This window comes from Argentina silus, assembly GCF_951799395.1.
Source record: "Argentina silus genome assembly, chromosome: 13".
NCBI classification, from domain to species: domain Eukaryota; kingdom Metazoa; phylum Chordata; class Actinopteri; order Argentiniformes; family Argentinidae; genus Argentina; species Argentina silus.
The window spans coordinates 19,257,181-19,281,225 of NC_139667.1; the positions used below are offsets into that span (position 1 = coordinate 19,257,181).

Sequence of the window (24,045 nt, forward strand, 5' to 3'; positions counted from 1 at the left end):
ACTAAGGAAGCCCGGAATTTCATTTCGATGACCTTTGATGTCTGTCAACAACTAGGCTCTCGCTTATGATTTGTGAAAACATCAAACAAGCGCATCCCGCCACTCAAACACAAATATTTCCGACCTCGTCCACAAGACACAAAAAAACACTCCTCGGATCGCTGCATGAAGCACTAATTGGCACCAAATGGCCCCTCATTTCACCCAGGCAACCTTTGATGAGCCCGGTGGCTAAGTGCTCGCTGGCTAAGTGGCTTTTGAGCAAACCCTCTTCAGGGAGGTGGAGAGCAGCTGGCCTCGTCCACAGAGAGAGAGGGAGGTAGGGCGAGGCAAGAGGGAAGAGCGGGTTAACCGTGCGGAACCGGGAGCTCATTAACCGAGCAGCCACACGGATCGGTTACGACGACGCACACACACACACACACACACACACACCTGGGAGTGCTAATGTGGCTACACAACATCCGATGCGATCATACACAAGAGCTACACAACAGCGACTCAACAACAACACCTGGAAGAGTAAACACAACGCCACCGCGACCACGGCAGGATCGTTTCCCCCAGCAACCGCACGGACCGCTTCTAACATCGAGTCGGAGCCGTTCGGAACGGACGTCGTGTTTGACACCATTCCTCATTCCGTGCATTACAATGAGCCCATCTTTTCCCCCGATTTCTACCTCCACCAGCAAGCCTCCCCTGGTCTAGGCTTAGATAGAGTGCACACAGGTCAGGTCATTTACAAAGTAATCATCTATCCATTTATCCCTCCCATCCTCGATTGAGGGTACTTTATAACGCAGAACAATCAACAGCATAATGATGCTAAACAAGCCCTGAGCCGCGGTGCCAGAGCCTCACCTCCATGACTTCATAATAATTACCAAGCAAACCTCCTCTCTGTATTAAATCAGAGCCCTGCATTAATTCTAATCAGGGTGTGTAGCCAGGCTTGACCAGAGGGCCCAGAGCGCTCTGTTGTGTGTGTGTGTGTGTGTGTGTGTGTGTGTGTGTGTGTGTGTGTGTGTGTGTGTGTGTGTGTGTGTGTGTGTGTGTGTGTGTGTGTGTGTGTGTATATATATCTATATGTGTATGTGTATATGTATATGTGTGTGTGTGTGTGTGTGATAGACACGTGCAGCCCTATTACTCTGTGCGCCCACACAGATGCAAGAGCAGCCATGTTGAGCCGTGCTCTTCAGGGTTCACCACCCACCCCCCCACCCCCCCCTACTGAGTGAACAACGCCCCCCCTACACCCCCCTCAGCGAAACGTTTTTTTTTTTTTTTTTACCAGTACAGGTGAGAAACTTTGACCTTTTGGAGCACGGGTCTGCTGAGTGTAGCCTGCCTGGGCTCGGGGTTTGACATTTTTAAAACAAGAATGGAAATGGCAGAAAAAATGTAAGCTGGCATTTACAGTTATTAGCTTTAAACTCTTCTGTTTGTTTTCCTCTAATGTGGTCTTTTAAGGTGTGTTTTTGAAGAAAAAGAATGCCCTTTGATATATACAAATGTGTGTGTGCGTGCGCGTGTGTGTCAGTGCTCTAGGAAACCAAAGTCTTGACTCGGGCCTGTGTGACTACTCTCCTGAACCGAAGGGGCCACTGTGGGACAAATCACCATTTGGCAATTGCAGCTCCGTGCGTGTGCGTGTGCATGTGTGTGTGTGTGTGTGTGTGTGGCAGTGTAACTCCCCTCACACAAGCTGCTGGGGGACAATTCAAGCCAAATCACGGCGCAACCCTTCAACTCACAACATTTGGATTGCTTTGTGACTCTCTCTCTCTCTCTCTCCCTCTCTCTCTCTCTCTCTCTCTGACATTTACACTTCCTTCATTTGATAGCCTATCACTCGCTTTTCAAGTGCGCCTCTGTGTAAGCATATGGTAGGGATGACAGGCCTGGCATGTTCATCTGTGGCTGGGCCAAGTGTGTGTGTCAGTGCGTGGGCGCTGTTATGTTGAGTTCTGTTTCCCTGCCGCTGTCATGCCTTCCGGCAGCCACTTTGACTGAAATTGTTGGGTATTTCCCAAGCAGCAGATATTTTTAGGTGGCATGTTTTGTTGTTTGGGATGCAGGCAGGATGTGATTCAAGGATTTCTGTTCTCCGAATATCTGAGCTGAAGGGGGGATATATAGCCTAGGTTAAACCGTGCGTTTTTTCTTTGAAAAGTCTTGGTTTTGGTAAGATTGTGTGTTCTTTTGGCTGCGTGTGTGTGTGTGTGTGTGTGTGGCCCCACATGTCTCTCTGGCCCCTTGCTGTGCGTGTGTGTGCGTGACTTGCAGTTGTTCAGGGAAGACTAGGCACCAGCTGCTGCTCTCTAGGAGTAGAGCTACACAGGCAGAGGTGCCCAGACTCAAGGTGACAGGCCCTGGGCTCGCTACTGCATGCTGCTGCAACACGTGGGTGTGTGTGTGCGCGCGTGCGTGAGTGTCTGTTTTGGGTATTTGTGTGCCTCTGTTTTGGGTATTTGTGTACCTCTGTTTTGGGTATTTGTGTGCCTCTGTTTTGGGTATTTGTGTGCCTCTGTTTTGGGTATTTGTGTACCTCTGTTTTGGGTATTTGTGTGCCTCTGTTTTGGGTATTTGTGTGCCTCTGTTTTGGGTGTTTGTGTGCCTCTGTTTTGGGTGTTTGTGTGCCTCTGTTTTGGGTGTTTGTGCGCCTCTGTTTTGGGTGTTTGTGTGCCTCTGTTTTGGGTGTCTGTGTGCCTCTGTTTTGGGTGTTTGTGTGCCTCTGTTTTGGGTATTTGTGTGCCTCTGTTTTGGGTGTTTGTGTGTTTTAATGGGAAATCAGAGAGGCAGAGCTAGAATAGTATAGAGGGAGTGGTACTAGACAGAGGAAAAAGAGTGTCTGGGAGTTTGTACTTTAAGTCTGGTTCCACCCCTCATTTCCTCATCCCTCTCCTCATTGAGTCAACCACTCCATCTTTCCCCACTGCTAAGATACACACGATGTGTGTGTGTGTGTGTGTGTGTGTGTGTACACGTTCCACCTCTGGTGCAGGAGAGAAGGCAATAGCTTTCTATGGAGAAGGAAGAAGATGCCTATAGTGACCCCCCTCTTCTTGCTCCAGTCACAGTTTAGTAACTGCAGTAGCGTTGTCCATGGTCCTGAAATCCTCAAAGAAAATGGCAACTGCTATTCAGTAAAAGAAATGTAAACTGTATTCACTTTGGCACATGAAAACACTCTGCACTGGGTAGAGATTCTTCTTAGGCACAACTGTGTGTATACACACACACACACACACACACACACACACACATACGGGGAGGCTGGTGGAGGTAGAAAAGGGAGAACGGGCTCATTGTAATGAATGGAATGAGGAATGTTACCAAACACACACACACACACACACACACACACACACACACACACACACACACACACACACACCTACTGTACTCTGCCCCAGACTATCGACTTAATATACTTTAACCGATGAGCTCACTCCTAATAACTGTGGCTTTTATGAGTGTAGCAAGTTTTCCAAAATGGCAGCCATTGCTCATTATGATGAATGACCAAAGTCTAGTAAAGAGAGACCAAGGTCAGGTGGGAGGTTTCCCATTCTGATTCTCATTAGCATGGGCACATTTTGAGACCCCCTCATTTATCATGGGTTTTTAACAAGTTTTATTAACATTTCAGGAGAGGCGAGGTGGAGTGGAGTGGGAGGGGATTTGGTGGAAATCATTATCAGAATGTGAAGTCCCCCCCCCCCCCCCCCACACACACACGCAAACACACACACACACACACACACACAAACAAACACACACACGCCATCTAATCAGGGAATTTTCCGGCCCAAAGCTGCCCCCTCAAGTGAAGAAGAAGAAGAAGAAGGGGGGGGACTTTATTGATCCCCGAGGGGAAATTACACACATGTCAGGTGTCCCTGGTAGCAATTAGGGCTTAAGTGCCTTGCTCAAGGGCACAAAAGCAGTGTAGGGACCTTAGCTATGATGCCAGCAACCCTCCAGTCACCAGCTCCTCACAACCGGCGCCCTCCAGGGGTGGGGATCGAACCAGCGACCTACCTCTGTGGCTACTTGCCGGCAAAACGTTACTATTAAGTTTATGATGAAATATCTGACCGTTCCTGCTGTAATGCAAGTCGATGGCATTGTGTTGGACACGTGGAGTCAGTGTTGGAGAGAAAGAGAGGACAGCAGGGTTTCTCACGCGTGGAAGGACAGGGACGCTCCCACCAGCGTACAGGTTAGATCTCTCTCTCATCCGCTCTCTTTCTCTCTCTGCAGAGCAGAGCATACGCAGGATAGATTAAATCGTTTTTCTATGCTCGAAATTGAGTCCCCAAGGTGGCTTCCTTGTAGGCTACTGATGTGTGTGTGTGTGTGTATATATATATCATTGGACCTATTGTTCTGTACTTTTGGCAATTTGCACTGCAGTGGAAAGGCCACCATGGTATTTGCTAATGTACGCTGTGTGTGTGTGTGTATGTGTATGTGTATGTGTATGTGTGAGCATGCATGTGTTTACTTCATGGTGTCTGTTTTCAAGGAGTTGTGTGTTTTTAAGGGTGTTTTAAACCTTAGCTAACAAACCCCAGCCTATAGAGTGCCGTTTAGCCTGCGATGCACTGTGTCCCTACATTACAAAATAAACAGCGGTGTCCACCAGGGGCCGAGAAGGGCTTTTGAAGAACCCATAAGTGAAAATCAATGCAGAATATCAATCAAAGACTTGAGTGTGTGAACACAACAGTGGCTTGAGGCTGACCTTCACCTATACCTGCCTCCCATGGGGAAATATCCAATCATACAGTGTGTGTGTGTGTTTGTGTGTAAACAAACTCTATTCAGATAAGATTAATCTGAGGTAATTAATCTATATTCATTGAAAGTGCTGAGATGTGGAAAGTCATTATATGGTGCTGAAAATGCGTCTATTAATGTTTTTGTCAAGAAAGCATGATCAGAGCCTAGGATATGAGGTCCCATGGCAGTTCCTCACTCCACTGACCTGTTTATTTTCAAAATGATAATGGTGTGTGTGTGTGTGTGTCTGAAATGAGGCCTTTCTATTACTTGACTTTGACGGTTAGTTGGGGCCAAAATCTAAATACATTCTATACATCTGATCTCTATAATTGCAACTATAACTATAAACTATTAATCGTTGGTGAGCATTTACGTTAATGGAACAACTCTCGTCAAGTAAACACAGACCTTGCATTTCGATAGCTACGTTGCAGCTGCACGCGGAATGACGACAGTTCGACACGGTATGCATCATGGACTGACTAGAAATACACATGAAAACGTATGAACGTCTTATAGTTGACACCTCACAATCAGCTGGTCATTCTAGAATTCTGAGCATTCTATTTAGGTAATTGCATTCTTTTCAAAGGCGATCACCGACTATTCAGAAGCTTTTTTCCACTTATGTGTTTGCAGTCTGACTCATCATGAGGGCAAATAAAAACCCAATTCAAATAACAATTTCATGGAAAAATAACATCCAAACTGTAATGAAATGTACCAACAGCCAAATCTATTAAATATAACTGTGAAGCAGATAAAGTGGACAACAAATATACCTCTCATTGCTATAAATAGACTAATAACATTAAGAAATATTAAATTTAGCTCTGCAGTGAAGGGATGTCAAATGTCACCGTAAATGTATCTGTGCGTCTGAATGAACTTGAGAGATTTGGTGCACCTGTTCTCATGTGACCTTCAGCCAAATTAAGTTAGGCCATACATTTAGTAATTGTACACAAATAATTGTACAAGTAACGTGTTGATGCTCAGCACCTTTGCCACCGAGGCCTATTTGGATTTCCTAACTGCTGTTCATTGCCAGTGTCTGAAGGGGACCGTGTTGGGTTGTTTGGCATACTCTGCATGCATCCATTTTGGTGGTTTCCTCTATTTATACACACACACACACACACACACACACACACACACACACACCCACCCACACACACACCCACACACACACACCCACCCACCCACCCACACACACACAAACACAAACACTCTTCCCGTTCCCTTAGCAAAGCCCAGTCTCAGTCCCTTGCTGACTCTGCTGATTATAAGACACAGAAGAATAGCCCACACATCAACAACACAAACAGCAAAAGGAGAAAAACAAAAGTGCAGAGCTGCCCGATGCAGATATACACTTATCTGGGCGCTGATTATGCAATCCTAAACACTTTCTCTCCCACTCCGAGGGCCTCTGGCTCGGGGAATTCAGGCTCCTCAGCCATTAGCATCTCATTACAGACCGACGCCAACAGCTGATTGGGAAATTAAATGTAGCTTACTTAGCCCTGATGAATAATGCATGGCAGATAGGCTACTGTAGTGGGTGTGTGGGTGTGTGGGTGTGTGCGTGTGTGTGGGTGTGTGTGTGCTTGTGGGTGTTTGTGAATGTGTGTGTTTTTAGCTATGTGAAGGTTGTGTGTGTGTGTGTGTGACTGATTTTGCGTGTGTTTGTAGAGCAGGCTGTGTGTGTGTGTGTGTGTGTGTGTTATAGCCTTTTGTGTGTCTTGCGATTCTTGGCTCTCCTGTATGCCCTGGCAGGCTGGCACACGTTGGGTTCATTATTAGTTAGCAGAGGCGGCGCCGAATGCTCGGGGAAAGGGAGTTAAAAGTCTATGAGAAAGGCATTAGTCGCCCACATCAGACACCGAGAATAGCAGATATGGATATAGAAAAGCGTAGCCCAAGTCAACTTGTTTGCTTTTTTAGCAGCACCTATCTTCCGCCGTAGATTGAAGACCCATCTCTTCAGGCTACATCTTAACTGTCCCTCCTAAAGACCTCTTCATCCCCTCTACCCCCCTGTGAAAGTTTCTCTCCTGTAAATAGTTAAAAAATCTTCCTTTCTTCTAGCATTGTGACTGTCAATAGCCCCTGGTCCTAGCATAGATACATTTTTCTTATGATGACTGACGGATAGATGATTCACTTACTTAGTTGAATGTTTTTGTTGTAAGTCGCTTTGGATAAAGGCGTCTGCTAAATGCCATAAATGTAATGTAAAGCACCTGGCTGTGGCTGTGCAGTTGTTCTGGTCCTCGTAAACCTGGTTGAATTGGAGATGTTAGGATTTTTTGTGTGTTTTTTTCTATCCTATTCTATTCTGTTTTATCAGAGCAACAGAACTGTGCATTTAGGCTCAACTGTTATCAGATGAAGTGTGATTTGACAGAAGCCGAAGGGAGAGAAGCAATGTTTGATTACGGCGTAGCAAGATGAGAGGTGCACCCTGGGTACCAGGAAATGCTACGAGAGTGTGCCAGAAGTCACACAGATGTTTCATTGTTGTTCTCGTCTTCACAAAATCAGCGCCGTTCAAAAAGGATCCAAAAATAAAAGGCTGCACGGGGAGCGAGCGAGGGAGGTAAAAATGCTAAAATCATGTCATGGAGTGTAAGGACAAACAGAGCTGATTCCAGTGTTTTCTCAGCTGTGCAAGAAAAAAAGGCAGAAGCATAAACAGGGTTGATTTGGAGGCGGCCATTTTGAAGATCGGCTTTTCCAAAAAGCGCCGATTCACTCCCCACATCTGCACCGTGTATCATGCAAATTCACACACAACACCTCCTCAGGGTACAGATAAGAGACATTTCCATCACCCCTTGCTCCGATGGAAAATGTACCCCATTAAAACAAACATGTCCTCTGAAAGATACGGCGGGTGAGTTTTTGAAATGGAAAGAGCATTGAGATGGTTAACCTTTTTTTTTTCTTTTCTATTGAGAAGGTAATCATGTCGGCTGAGTCTCTGAATCCCTCCGAGGACGATAAAGTAATATGATGATGCGGTGGGGCTCGACGCTTTCACACTGAAATGAAATCATAGGAAGCCACAGCTGATTGGGTTGATTCCTCCATTGAGAAATGCGACTCTTGGCAACGGTTGTCTGCTGCTGCTGCTAGATCTCAGGTGTTTTTTCGGTGCACATCAAAGAGCTTGTTTCCTGAATCCTCCTAAGGGCCACGTTTACGAAACATTTGAACCGAGTGCAAAATGTGCACCTGCAACATCTACAGTAAGGGGAATGAAATGTGAATAACGAAAAACCTTTTGAAGAGGCGAGCACTAATTTCGCCCTGGTGCAAAAACTTGTCCCTTAACGTCAATGGAGCTAACAACACACAACATGAATTTAGCTAACTATAGAGTCTATAGTATAGACGATGCCAGACAATAAAACATATTTGAGGAAATAGCCTATCTGACCTTGAGAGTCATCTATACAGCTAAGGCCATGGTAGTCAATCCTCTTGAGTGCCACAAGTAACAATTTCCTAACAACTTTTTTTATGGCGTCTGGTAATCGTCAGACGGTAGTCTGTTAATCGTTCTCCCAAGAGATAAAGTTGTCGATGTCTCTCTATGCACAAACGTGCCCTAGCCCTGGTGAATGAAGTTTTCTCCCTTGGTTAGTTAAATAAATGTGATCCCATTGACTGAGCTATGGGGGTTGGGTGGATGGGTGGTTGCAGTCCATAATTGATTGACTTATTCTACCGAGTATTGGAGAGTCTTTTATATGCCCTATTGGCTTCTCCTCAGCAGTTATTAATGAGAAACATAAGATGGGGGAGGTGGCTTTGACGGGAAACAAATTGTAATTGACTCTGCCTTGGCAGTCTCCAGAGGGGGGCGTGTGTCTCCTCCAGGCAAGAATGGGGGGACTGAGGAGGCGGCTTCACTGCTCTGCACTGTTGCCGAGTTCATGATGGGTTTTAAGTGGTTGAGACCTTTGCAGATACATATAAACATATCGAAGTAAATCATACTGTTATGCGTTTGGAATTGTTAAAACTGAAGTCTTCAAATTGTAGTGCGGTTTCAATCAATCATTTCAGTCAATCCTGGTCCCCGAAGACTCACTCAAGGATCAACATGCTTTCTTTTCCAGCCCAGAACTAGCGTACCTGATTTGAACTTATCAATCAATCAACCGACTGATCAATCAGGTGTGTTTATACTGGGCTGGAATGAAAGCCTGAGCACGCACTGTGGGTCCCCAGGATCAGGATGAAAGAAGACTGGTTGAAAAATGTACAGCACTGTACATGGTGTTTACTCCCTTCAACACTAGATGGCAGCACTGACCACAGTCCCTCTTGTCAGTGTTGAGTCTCACAGAGGAAGAGAGAGCAAGGGTGGGAAGGGTGCTCTGTTTTGGTAAGTGTTAGCTGTCATTGTTTGAGCTCAGACCGTTCTGAGGGACATATGTAAATATTGGGGGGGGATACGTAACTCCCGACCTTCAGGGGCTTTCCGCAGTGCCGTTTGGGGGGGAAAACACGTCTGCGGCAGGAATCCTCAAGGGAGTTGACAGGGGAAATTGGAGCATTTTAACATTTGTATCCCGGCCGCCCCGCGCGTTTTAGAGGAACACTGACAAGCCCAGTTCAAGCAGTACCCATAAATACTACATTTTTCTGTCATTTTTGTCTTCTCCGCCACAGGCGGTGGCAACACAAACAGTAGCTGGCACAATGTGTATGGGCAAGGGAGGACTGTATGTACTGCTTGTTAAAGGAACTTCACTCTGGCCTACTGTTTGAGTGACATTATTCATTATCATAATCAATACCTCCTAATTGATTTTATTACTCCGCTGGCATTGATTTAATAGGCTTGCGGAAAGCTAATTAAAATGCTTTTAGCACAAGTAGTCTAGGCTAATACTTCCACTATAACCGTTATAAGACTGATGTTCAAATTCACCAGCACTTATGGCGGGCCCTTCTATTTATCCATTAACACAAATGGACCAATAAAAGTACTCTGATTGCTGTTAGTGGAGAATTAAATGTTTTGGTCTTCAACCTCAGGGTCTGTTGTACTGGGGGATTGGCCAGGTCTACATCTGAGTCCTGGGCTGGAAGGTTTTCTAAAAAAGGTTTCTAAAAAAAACCCACCAGAGATTTATTCTGACATCAGTTATCAGGGCTTGCACAATTTGAAGGTGAGCTATTATTACTGCTAATGGCCTCAATTAGTCTATACTTTCTACTGAGTATAACGTTTGGCTGGCACAGGTGGGTTCCTGAAGTTAAGTTTCTGAGACTGTTGGACACAGCTTGTTTCGTCTGTACTGTAGAGTGAGTGACACACACACACACACACACACAGACACACACAGACACACACACACACACACACACACACACACACACACACACACACACACACACACACACACACACAAAGAGGCCCAGGCGGAGATTAGCCATGTGGTTAACTCCGAGGTCATATGAGTGTCCGGGGAGGATGACGGGTTGGTAGAACCCCACATAGTAGACCTTTCTCTGGGGACCTTTCTCTTACCTCCCTCTGGAGGCGACCCTGACCTGACCTTATCCCGGGGGAACTACAGTCATGGTGCTGATAGACAGAAACACTCTAAAGGTCACAAGATCAACAGAGAAGATGATTCTCAATTGATCCTCAAAGAGGACATGCGATGGCACCAGCCAATACACAAGACATCAACATCGCAGAAAAAGACAACATCAACCGGTCAACATGCAACATTAGGCATACAAATAATATGTGTTTTGGCTAGTCCAGATACTTTTAGTGCCTTTTGTATTTGCTGTTACCAGGCCTGCATATTTCCCCTCTGGCTGTAGTAGCTAACTTGTCCTTACGTCTGTGCTAACTGAAGCAAAAAGAATAACAGTATGTAATGAGATATTATGTTAAATTGCCCTCTCTCTAAGTGGAGACAGCTGTATTATCATAATGGTAAGAGGAGTTTCATTTTGGATTTATTGTCGGTTTGCCCACATTTGACACATTTACATCCAGAGCTATTGTAAATTAAGTGTTTTCTTCGATACAGAATTTGACCCTTTTAGTGAAAAGTACAAAAACTGACAAGAAACAGGGCACAAGCTCAAGTTAGCCATTTTTCTGTTGTCGAGGGTGAGAGGGATGGGAAGAGAGGGAAATGGAGAACGAGTGGGAAAATGTTGCCTTTTTGGCATGTTTTGGTACAGAACTAAAAGGTTGCCAAATGATTATTCAAACCATGTGTGACTAAAACACGCTGTAGGGTGTTTTTTTTTTTTTAAATCCAGAAGGTTGCAGAATCGCCCAATTTGCATTTGTAAACACTTTTTAAAAAACTAGGCCAAATACTAGCGGCATCTTAAATCGTATCCATTTACTTTGCATCAGACTCCCTTTTGTCCAGATCTCGACATTCAAAGGAAGAGCACTTTTCCTCGAGCGAGACTGCATAATACTCACCTCATTTCAGCACTCAGGCCGCGGGGTTGGAAATGACGGGGACATCTGTTTGATAACACCCAGAATCGGAACGTTTTAATTACTCTATCAAACAAAGGGATGTCAGAGCTTTGACCCTTCCTTTTGAGCACTCTGTAACCATTGTGTCATTAATCTGTCAGAGGGGTAGGGGGGGTGCTCGGTGTGTAGAATATGCTTGTGCTTGGATGCCTGGGCCGCAGTGAGGGGGCTTGGCAGGGATTGTCTTTGCGCTTAGAGTGAGCTCATTTGCATAATGAGCCTTGTTGCTGTTTACCCGACGGACGTTGGCAACCAAATCACAGGGGACAGGGTGAAAGCTGTCTCTCAATGTGAGGACTTCTAGTCCAACTCATACATTCTCACATTATCTCTCTCTCTCTCACACGCACACACACACGCTCATGCTCATACACAGATTGGTAAGGTCAGAGAGGTTCAACGCTCCTGTTGGGATAGGGTCCATTACACATTCTTCGTAAACACAAACACGACTGTGGATCTCGGAGTCCGGCAGCGGTGGCCATTAGTAATGAATACATCTTTTTTTATATGGGAGATGTTTTTTTGTGAGACTTGCCAAGTATGTTATTTTTACTGTGTGTTATTGCCCTTGCGTTGAATTAATTCCGATGACTTCCTGTTGTTTGTGTGCTTGTATGTTGAAAATGAAGGTGATTTCCTACATAATGCAAAATGTTTGCTGAGCGTCACTTCTAAACCACCCACCTCTGCGAGATTGCGTAATTGATTTAGTGGTAAAGACAATTTCATGTTCGTTTGTTTAGCTAAAATGACAGTTATCTACGATAACACCACTAGCTTTAAATGACTAGAAAATTAGGTGTATTCTGAGCACACAAACCAACCAAGGTCATTTAAATGAAACCTGTTTTTCAAATCGCTAAGAAAAACACCATTCCAATTTAATGACTTGACTTGGATGGGCAATGAGTTTTTGTATCCTTAAGGTATGTTCTCATGATGCAAATTGTATTAATTTTTTTCCCGAGCTTACTGCAGCCAATGAAGTGTATTCTTCATTTAATATTGTGTGAAGTTCAGAAGTCGCCTCATCCATTCGTAATTCCTTGATAAGAAGTTCATTAATTGGATATCAACAATATAGCTCCTCTCATATTAAATGCAGTGTTATATCTTGTGGTTGAGGTTCAATTAAATGCGATTGAGCTAATATTCCTGAACTAATACAGGAAATGTGAGAATGTCATATTTTTTCCCCTTTACATACAGCACCCTGTGTGAATATTTAACATTTGTTGAAGTGGCAGTGGGAATTGACGCTTCACTTAGATTCTAAACTGAGCCATTTAACTGTTTTACTTGAGGTTTACACTGTCATTGAAAAAATGCATTTTCTGATGTGTTGTTGTTTGAACCCACCTGAAACCCATCCTAAAATGTTTATATTTGGTAACAAATGTGGAAGGCCTGAAATGTAGAGTGCAGGAATATAGGAAACTCTTGAAGACAGACCTGCGAGTGAGGGATGGATTAGCATGGGAAAATATTGGTCTTGGGAATCCATTATCCATAAACATTAGCCAACATCACGCATCAATTTGTCAAGTGTTTGTGTATCTCCGGTGCTCTGAATGTAAGGGAAGAAAGTAGCACTCCCTCAGTGACTGTTTCTCTGTGTGGAGGGCAGAGAGTGGAGATGGATGTTCTAAAATCTAGCGCTTCTGAAATACCCTAAATGGTGATGATGATTGTGTTATCTCCATATGAATGCCATTCAGCATGATAATGACGGGTTTAGCATGATACAGTAGGGTCTTTGAGAGAATTTAGGAGCCCCCCTGAGGAGCCCCCTTGTCGCTGAGTGAGAGGGAAAGAGGAACGAATCAGACACCCAAGTCTCTCTCTCTCTCTCTCTCTCAGCTTACGTATAGAGTACTGTTCCAGTGCGCATGAGTGGGGCTGTGTGTGTGTGTGTGTGTGTGTGTGTGTGTGTGTGTGTGCGTGTGCGCGTTCGTGCTCACTTGCACACACGTTCATGTGTTAAGCACCCAGTAGCGTATGGTAGAACCGTTTCAGTGTGGTGCCGGTCGCCGATGCATGAAAATAAAATGAAATAAAATGCAGAGCATGAAATTAGCTGCGGCTCCCAGCAAAATCACTACTGTTCCTTTTTTTCCTCCTCCTCTCTCCCACCTCCCTTTTGTTTCCCCCCCCCCCCCCCCCCTGCATTTGACAGTCAGTAATGTATTCATGCTTATCCTATTCTTTCCTTTTTCTTCCCATCACAGTAGTAGAATAAACATCTCAGCTCCAAAAAAGCCTCATAGCTTTATAGAGTATTAGATTATAAAACCAATCTTACTGGTTCATGGTGAACAATGTGGGGAAAGAGGAAGTGGGTGCATAGAGATTCTTAAAACAAGTGCAAGGTGAGTGTGGTTAGCTAGATGAAATCAATAATTGAGAGAGATTTTAAAGCTTGCTACATCCAAGCAAATGCTAGTTTAATGCTACAATGCTAGTCCAATGCTAATTCTACAATGCTAGCACTCACATTTAGTTAGCCCATTAGCACGTCCGTCTTAGCTAGTTTATGTCTCTTCCCCCAGGCCTCCTCATTCAACATAGATGTACCCGTTTATTTTACCAGGAAGTCCCACTTTTTACAAGGGAGACCTGGCCGAGTTGGCAACTCAGACAGGAGGGTTGTAATTCCTTGTTACTGTATTTCTCAATGCTAACACCAGAAGCCACATTCCCTCCTCTTCCCCCCCCCCCCAGTGACAGAGAGCTAGATGAGCTCCTCTGTGCTGAGTAACGAGCTAATCATGAGCATCCCAATAATAAATAGGCCTTGTTCATACTCCACTAATCCCAGTCATTTAGAGCGTGTGGCAGCAGAAATCAATTACTAGCACAGTCCCAGCCCTGCTCTACTCTTCTCTGAATGGAGGGGCGAAACCCACCCTCCTGGCTCCTCGATTAGTACTGAGAGTGTGTGCGTGTGTGCGTCTGTGCGTGTGTGTTGAAACACGGCGTGCGTGTGTTGTCTTTGTGTGTTTTAGATCGCACGGGTCACATGCGAAAAAGATCGACGTACGATTTTGCCGTAATCCAATATCCCTCACGGCGCTGGTTCTCCATGCAATTAAAGGGGAGTCCGTTCTGCCCGATTCTGTATTACCCTGCCTCACCCCGGCAATTTGTTACCACATGCGGACAGTGGGAGAGCACAAAGGAAGGGAAGGATTCCTCGAAAAACAATTTGCCATCTGTGCTTAATAGCATCTGAAGGCTGGCCGATCGACCGGAGCCTCGGTGAATCGGCCCCAGATCCAATGCTTTAATTACAGCCCTCTACACGGCCCTCCGCGCACGGCCCATAGCAGGTGGACCCAGAGTCAAATAAACCCCCGACACAGATGTACTACACGTGCACACTAGCAGGCGCACGCACGTACGCACACACGCGCGCGCGCACACACACACACACACAAATAGGAGAGGACAGGTAGTCAGGCACAACACCTGCACAGGCCTGTCAACCCCCTGATTCTGGCCGAACGGTCCTAAAGAGCGCCTCGTCGCCCCGATGAGAAACAAAACATCTACATTACATCTACATACGTTTTATCGTATATTTTGTTAATGTTTTGCTATTTTGTACATTTCTTGTCAGCATTTGCTGTTGTTTTTTCTGTCCCATGCACCAACCTCACCAAGTCAATTTCCTGTATGTGCAAATATACTGGGCGAAATGAAAGAATTCTGATTCTGATTCTGATATGTTGTTTATGTGATTCTCTATGTTTCATCAGTGGTTTAAATCGTGGTACAGTAAATGGGGGTTTGAAATGCCAGGGCTGTATAGTAATGTAAGGTAAAAACCAGAAAGTATCTTACTTGATGACTGACATATTTTGATTTAGGGGTAAATTATCCCTTTAACACCCCAATGAGAATAGGCCCAATGAGAATAATCCTCTTTCCTGTGTTTAAACCCCTATTGATCAATACTTAAGTGCCCAGTAAAACCTTTATTTCCTAAGGAAATGAACTCCTGTATCCACATACTGTCCACATCCTGATTATGTTCACGTAAAAAGACAGGCGTAAATGGGAAAAAAAGACACATTGTAATCTGATCTGTAACAGCAAACACACACTTCTAAAACCCTGAAAGCCCTCACTGCAGGGTATTTAAGCAATAATGCCCTCGAGGCCTTGATTTATCGTTAATATCGTCACGTCTAGGGGGAGTTATTAGCCACGACGTACCGCGCCCGCAAACCCCCTACCAAGTGACAATACCGATGATAAATCACGGCCTCGAGGGCATTATTGCTTTTTAACGGTTACACAACAAATCCGAAAATTCTGACAAGAAAACAATGCTTTAAGTATTTATTTCATGATAGATTACGGTGGTTTCTACCCTGCACTGAGAAATATAGTTCCCAATACAACAAGTGATACATAGGGAAAGGCATAAACAAATCTACGACGGTGTAGGTATATCATAATAGTAGTGATTTAACCTTGACATTATCGTTATTAAATCACTCCTGCGAAGGCTTCTCGGCCAATCACAATACTTGTTTTCGTCAACCTGCTGGATAATGCTATTCAACGTCTCGTGTAATTAATGACCACACTGAAATGGCTTGTGTCTGAACATTCTATTTCCGGCTATTGAATTTCAAAGACCACACAGGCAGATCTGCACGCCACGCACGCACGCTTACACACGCGCGCACACACACACACACACACACACACACACACACACACACACAGTAAGTGATTACAAGATAAGTAAATTGCAAGGACTACACACACTATTCTAAATACATTCACAGGTAATACGTAATACGGCATTTCTAATGTGTTTAAGAAATGATCAGTCAGTCATGTGCACAGATCCCTTTGTCTGTGTTTTGTGGGTGCCTTCTCTGAACCTTCCTTAGGGTGTGGGGGTGGTGTTGGCCATTTGCACCTTCTGATGCAAAGCCAGTGCTCCTTGGTTTTGGGTCTGTTGAGGGGTCCCTGGTGATAAGGGATCAGATAAGACCAACTGGAAGTCTGTCTTGGCCCCAATGGAACCTCAGAGTGGGGAATGTGTTTGTGCATGGTTTAGGACAGGGAACAAAGGGGAAGGTGTGACCCCCCCTTATCTCTACAACACACACACACACACACACACACACACACACACACACTGTGAGAGCTCAAATTGCATCTTCCTACTTTTCCCTGATAGGTCAACTTTGATACTGCTCGTGTGAAATAGTCACCCAACTGCCCTTTTGTAAATCTGATGAAATTCCTTTGGACCGTGTGTGTGTGCTTCTGATGCTTCAGCCTTCAGTATGTGTGTGTGTGTGTGTGTGTGTGTGTGTGTGTGTGTGTGTGTGTGTGTGTGTGTGTGTGCCTGTGTGTGTGTGTGTGTGTGCCTGTGTGTAAAGTTTCTATCTATCTATCTATGTGTCTGCAATGCATCGCATTGACCCTGTCTCCGCCTACAGTAGTCATTTAAACCCTCTGCAGCTAGTCAAGCCGTTAGCGTTGTCTTTTGGATGCGGCATCTGACCTCCCCTTAATCTGAACAGACCTTCCGTCTGGCCAAGACAACACACCCAAACACACACACACACACACACACACACACACACACACACAGGGGCTGGATCGGAATAGCAATCAGCTCATTTAAGACAGGACACAAGCATGGCGGGGATTCCTAATGAATATCAGAGACAGGCTGTGGGACTTTGGAAGTGACGTTTGAAGAGCCTCCTTAAGAGCCTCTTCATTTGAATGCACTTATTGTTTTCAGTCACAGCCGATCAGAGCATCTGCTAAACGACCGAAAATACAAATTATTTCAGACAAAGTAAATGGATGTCGCAGTAAATTGTCATTGTTATGTCTGGTTAAGTTTGTTGATTTTATTCTTTGTATTCTTTTGTTCTGTATCTTGTGCTCCCCTTGTCTGGCCTGTTATATCGACACAGAACCCTTAAGTTTCACTGTATAGACCCAAGCTTGGAGCTCTATTGTGGGACCCAAAGCTCCACCACAGAGACGATAACGACCTCCTCTCATATCATACATGTCCTCAACCCTGGGCCTCATGCTGAAGCTCAACCACCGGCTTCTGAGTAGGCCCCGAAGCTCTGTCACAGGACCTATACCTTTACCAAGCCTCCCCTTAGCCTCCACCAGGGGCCTCAAACAGTATCCCCAGCTTGGTGGGGGTCACACTCTTCTGTTACTTCATCCTGAACCTGAGTTCAGAGCTACACCGAGGGAGGAACTGCGGTGATGCTACACCTCACAGCAGCGCATAGTCCGTTGCTCCACCAATGGGACCCACAGCTCCACCAAAGGGCCCCTACACCTCCGTCGTCACAGAGCTGACCTAGTCTCCAGCGTATCTCCCCCCCCCCCCCCCGTTCCCCTTCGGGTGACTCATTACTGGATGGTAATGTTTCTGTCACCACTAGGAGCTTGCCAACACCCCTCCCGTTCCCCCCCCGGCCCTCCATCTGGCCCTCGCTATCTCAGGCCGAGAGTGGGCAAGGCAGGGAGATAGAAATTGGTCAATAAAGGACAATTTTAAACACTCGTGTGTGTGTGTGTGTGCGTGCGCGTGTGTGTGCGTGTGCGCCTGTATTGACGGCAGACTTCAGAGATTGAGAGACAGTTCCAGAACGAGGCAACTATAACTACGGATTTGTTAACCCTTGGGCTAGGTTTGCAAAACCCGGAAAGTCACAGTCAGTAGGAAATGGTAACTGGGCTATTCCAGATGAAATCATTCTGAAATTCCTTTTTTCTTTGTTGCTCCCAAACAATAAACGTTTTTGTTCAGCTCTACGATAATAGAATCACACCGAGAGTCTTTTATTATTTTCGGGGAAACGCAGGAGGGAAAAGACGCTGAGGAAATCTACCGCCCTGGGTTCTGAGAACGTCTGGCCTACCACTATTTCAGTTTATTGTAAACATGTTACCATTCATAGAATGACGGAACATTTTGACAGAAAGCACAAAATGTTTTCCCAACAATGACTTTGCAACCCCCCTTAGGACAAGATGACTACAGGTAATGTTTTAATGCATTTTTGTGTTTTGATGTGTTCAGAAGAATCCAATTTTCACTGTCACTTCCCCAGTACCCTGTCGGTACCAGTCCATTGTGTTCTAAAGTGTGCGTGTGCGTGTGTGTGTGCGTCCGTGCGTGTAACAGACAGACTCTTCGTCAAGTATTATTGTGGTGACGGAAGAACCAAACCCAAAGTCTTTACACTTCAGCTTTCCAGGACCGGAGGTGACCCTGTCGATGATTATCAAAGAAGGTCAAATGGAACCCCCCCCCCCCACACACACACACACACACCTTTCTCTTAGCTCTCTATCTAGGTTTTATTGATCAACGGCATGAATTTGTGCTCGCTCCTGTCTGGCATATACAGACTGCATTAATAGCTCATCGATTAGCCATCTTAGTTGCAGGGCCACCGGCGGTAATACGAGCCAGACGCCGATTTAACCCTCGCTTAAGACAAGCGCTTGGGTCTATACAGTACTGGCTAATGACAGATCAGGGCTTGATGTCTTCCAGTGGTCATAAATGTAAGGTGTCAAGAGTGCGGTTTCTCAACCTCAATGGCTGGAGAGGAATTTACGACTCTGAAGCTCTCCTTTCCTACTCTCTGTCCTTTCGCCCTTCATTCCTTCCTTCCTTCTTTCCTTTCCTCATTTCTTCCGTCCTTCCGTCTTTCCCTCTCTCTTGAGTCGAGATTGGGGGAGAACGTTGGGACACTTTTGGCGCAACTTGGTTAAAGTAGCCTGAAGTCACGCTCTCACTCCACATTCGACAACAGGTTTAAATACTTTTTTACCGTTTTATTTATACACAAAAAACAATGGCCTTATTCGATTGTACAAATCAAATTGCTTCCAATAATGGAATTGTGCGTAGTATTGATCGAATTCAATGATTACACTGGAAACACTAACATCAACCAATGGTGAAGAGCGTGGTCTTATGGATGGATTCCCATTTGTTACGTATGGTCGCCTCGCCCAAAAGGCCTGTCCACGGACACTGTCCATGGACAATGCTTGAGTCGTGCAGTGGGATGAGCAGAACATTCCACATCCCCTTTCGTCAACCCTTCGCCTAACGCACAGACGAGTCCGCAACGCTCCTAGGTCGTCCAAAAGAACAAGAGAAACGTTTGTACCCATGTATTCTCCTTCTAGATAGTCTTCACCCCCCTCTTCTCTCTCCCCTAAATCCTGAGGTTGTTGGGCTTATTAAGACAGTTCCGGAGATGAGGCCAGCCAGGTTAACCTTTTTTGGTAGATTTGTTTTTTTGTTCAGCATGTCATTGTAATGTCCCTTTCACGTTATTGTCTTCTACCTGAGTATCTCTCTATACGTGAACTACATTGGCTCCTATTAGTGCACTGGCTGTGAAGATGACCCTGTTAGGGTCCTGTGATTTCTCACTGGTCCACTAAATGTGTGGTGTGTGTGTGTGTGTGTGTTGCTCATGTGCACTCTCGTTTCTTTTGCTGGAATCTGTCATTAGCTTCAATAGCCAATATGAGCCCTGCCACTGCTACAATCACACACACACACACACACACACACACACACAGTCATGGTGCTCAGACTCCTCTTGCAGCAGCTCAGTGATAATGAGCCTGGTGGAGTGAGAGAGAGTGAGGGGGCTGGGGATACTGTGTGTGTGTGTGTGTGTGTGTGTGTGTGTGTGTGTGTGTGTGTGTGTGTGTGTGCGCGCGTGCGCGCGCACTCTTGTACTGTTGTATGTAAAACGCCACAATCCAGCTGCTTTCGGGTATGTTAATAGGCTTTGCTCTCGGAAGGCCCTGCGATTGGACGCCTTGTGTTTCAAGAGAGTGGGCCGCGGGGTGGGATCAGCCTATCCCGGAGTGCCGTTCCCTTCACGCCCCATAAGGATCTACATTGCCTCAGCGATGCAACTCTCGAGCCATGACGCTGCCCCCGGTGGAGTTAGGGTGTTACTGCCCTGCCTGCAGCCAAGGAGGAGGAGGGAGAGGAAGTGGAGAGGCGGTAGAGGGATGAGAGAGAGAGAGAGAGAGAAGGATTGTGCCAGTTTGGTGGGCCACCGGGTGCCAGGACCTGAAAATGACAGGTGCCACACTTTGTTTCACAGAAGGATAAACCAAGGAAGAGGAGAAAAATAACCCCAACAACATCCTCCTCCTCCTCCTCCTCCTCCTTCTCCTCTCCCTCTTCCTCTCCTCATCCACTCTCCTTCTCCTCCTTCACCTCCTACCTCCCCCTCCTCTCACACCTTTTCCTCTTTCTTATGCGATTCCTCCTCCCATCCTGCATTTCCTCCTTGTAATCTTCCGCGCTGCTATCCTCTCTCTCTCTCTCTCTTCATCCTCCTTCTCCTTCACTCCTTCCTCATCCCTTCGTTTTCTCTCCATCACCCCCGTGTTCTCCTCTCCCCAACTCCTCTTTCTTCCACTCCCAACTCTTTCCCAACTCCCCAACTCTTTCCCATCCCTTTCTCACCCTCCCTCTCTAACCTTCTGCACCTCCTTCTCTTCTCCTTCATATTTCCCCTCTTCTCCCCCCCCCCCCCCCCCCCTTCTCTCCACTCCTCCTCTTTCTCACTCTGTCCTTCTTGGGCCCCCCAGCCGGTGTTTCCTCTCTTCCCCCAAGGCCCCTGTTTTATTTCCTTATCATTACCCACCTCCTTCTCCCCCCCTCCTTTCTCATCCCCCTCTCTCTTCTCCTTCTCTCAGTTTCTTCCCTTCTTTTTCCACCCGTCCCTTCATTCTTCTGCTGTGTGTTCAGTGGGTTTGGGGGTTAAAACAGCCCATGTGTTGGGATCAACTGAGAATGAAATTTCTTTTAATTGCTTGGGTAATTATCTCAGCGCTGTCACATCCGATTGTGGTGAAGAGTGTGTTGTGCCTCGAGTGGATCTGGAGCAATGCGCACGTACGCACGGACGCACGCACGCGCACACACACACACACACACACACTAAATTGCCCACAGGACAGCCTCAAATCCCCCACCCACTGCATTCTGCATTCCCAGAGTCTGCAGCAAGTGTGTGTGTGTGTGTGTGTGTGTGTGTGTGTGTGTGTGTGTGTGTGTGTGTGTGTGTGTGTTCGATTACGCTCCTCAACTTTTCTCTCTCCCCTGTCTTCTGCTGTCACTGTCTCATTCCCCCTCTCTTTCTGTCTCTCCCTCTGTTCTCAGACAGTGCTGATGTGGACTGGTCCCATGGGGCCTGACTGTGTGTGTGTGTGTGTGTGTGTGTGTGTGTGGCAGGGGGGTTAGAGAGGTTAAGGGGAGCTCATTTCACGGCCCTTTATTTGAGCTGGTCCCAGGAGGGAGCCACTCTATAAGCATTATCAACTCCACCAGCTGGCTCAAGGAGACCAGACGCTACAATGCCACACACATACGCACAAACATGATTTCTCGCTATCACACACGCACGCATCACACACACACACACACACACACACACACACACAAACACTCTTCCCGTTCCCTTAGCAATGCCCAGTCCCAGCACGTGTGCGTGCGTGCGTGCGGCCCACGTTCTCGCCACCGACGACGTCGACGATGACGCTCGCGACTGTGACAATTAAAAATGTCAAAATAAACAAATGTGCTTGTGTCGTCCCCCCTCCGTCCCCCCTCCTAGGTGCACCGTCGTTCGGCGGAGAGGCTGCGGGACCTGTGCTGTGCCAACAGGGGCACTTTCATCAAGGTCGGCCAGCATCTGGGCGCCCTGGACTACCTCCTACCCGAGGAGTACACCTCCACACTCAAGATCCTCCACAGCCAGGCGCCGCAGAGCACCATGGAGGACATCCAGCAGGTCATCAGGGAAGAGCTGGGCAAAGAGGTGGGATATATGTGTGTGTGTGTGTGTGTGTGTGTGTGTTTGGGTGGGAGTGTGTGTGTGTGTTTGGGTGGGAGTGTGTGTGTGTGTGTGTTTGGGTGGGAGTTTGTGTGTGTGGATGTGGGGGGGGGGGGGGGGTATAGAGGTGTGTGTGTGTGTGTGTGTGTGGATGTGCGTGACTCTGACTATATTCATCAGTGTTAGATGACGGAATAGAGCAGCCACCTCTGTCTGAACTGTCGCTCTATTTTTGGGACACTACGGTCAAAGTCTTGAGAGAGACGAAAACAAGAAAATCGAGGGAGAGACATGTGAAGGGCCTCGTGTCAGCACTCTAGTCCTGCCTTCTTAAAGAACTAGTGCATTTTTCTCCTGGAAGTCTCTGTTTTTCCGGTCCTCGAAAACGTTCTCAAAACGTTCTCAAAACGTTCTCAAAGGGTGTTGATAGCTTTTGGACTCTTAGACTGTGTTCTCTCTGAGAGCAGGTTGTTATGACAGGCATTTAGACCTTGGCTCAGACAAGGTAATTGTTCTGTTATTTTGGGACGCCGTTGCCTGTTCCCTCTGTCATGCTCTGATCCGTGTGTGTGTGTGTGTGTGTGTGTGTGTGTGTGTGTGTTTGGGCTTGAGCTGGTGATGGTACTGTCATGGTTAGTTGGGTACAGTGCGGCTGCAAAATTATCTTTCAGTTCCTCGTATCTTTTCTGCTTAGCCATCTCTGTTTCTCTCTCACATCACTCTTCTTCTCTCTCTCTCTCTCTCTCTCTCTCTCTCTCTCTCTCTCTCTCTCTCTCCATCTCTCTCTCTCACACACGCACACACAGACACACTCACTCACTCACTCACTCACTCACTCACTCACTCACTCACTCTCTCTCTCTCTCTCTCTCTCTCTCTCTCTCTCTCACACACACACACACACACACACCAGTTGATGTCTGAGACACTGTCAGAGGGAGAGCCAAAGCTGCTCTCCCCAGTCCCCCTGGTTCTATTTAGATAAGGAAGTATTGATACCACAGAGGTGCAAGGAGGCAGACTGTCCCTCAAGGCACTCTCACTGCCAAATACTGATCCTAGACCCCCTCCTCCACAGACACTGGATTAGGCTAGTCCAAGATACCTACTTAAGGCGTTCATGTGTCAAATAGTGACATGGTATTCTTGTGAAAGTGACAAACTACACCTCTACAACTGACAACATCTCACACAAGAACCTTATGGAGAGATTGGAACGATGAATTATTTTCTATATACATTTTTGACACCTGCATATTCTGTTGTTAGTGAAGCCGTGTGTTTGTTGAAGTCTTAAAAGCGTCGCCATATAGATTGGATTTGAAAGGCAGACATACTAGATGTTAGTGTCGTCTAGTTATGAAGGACTTGATTCAAGTCGTCCTGAAATCAGCCCCTCGTCGTCATTAAACATGTCTGTACATCGTTTGTAGAGGGCCTTGAAATTTCTGTTTGATGTACGAAATGAAGAGTTTGCACTATCCTTTAGAAGTGTTTTTGGTGTCAATAAATGTCAGGCCGCAGGCTTGTTTCAAATTCAAAGCAGATGACTATATTCCTTTAAAAAATATCTATATATATATATATAGATTCCATCTGACAATTTTTTACCTAATTATATTCCCACCACAATATCTCACTTTTACATTGGTCAATTGTTCTTGCATGGTTCGAAAATGTCTGTTTTCTCAATTCCTACCGTACTTCCTCTAGATGGGCTCTCTGCAAAGCGTGAGCAGGCCTGATATTACTTTGTCTCCGTTTCCAGCCAGCATTGGAAATCATTTCGGGCGTCTCTCTTTTTATATATATATA

General features: G+C 46.0%; 1 protein-coding gene across 1 annotated transcript in view; it reads left to right on the plus strand.

Annotated features, from left to right (window-relative positions):
* adck1 (aarF domain containing kinase 1) overlaps positions 1–24,045 on the plus strand; it is an 85,162-nt gene that overhangs the window by 7,896 nt on the left and 53,221 nt on the right. The window contains exon 4 of the mRNA XM_083682950.1: positions 22,012–22,215. Within this exon, the coding sequence (XP_083539076.1) occupies positions 22,012–22,215 (204 nt within the window). The remainder of the gene's footprint in view (positions 1–22,011; positions 22,216–24,045) is intronic.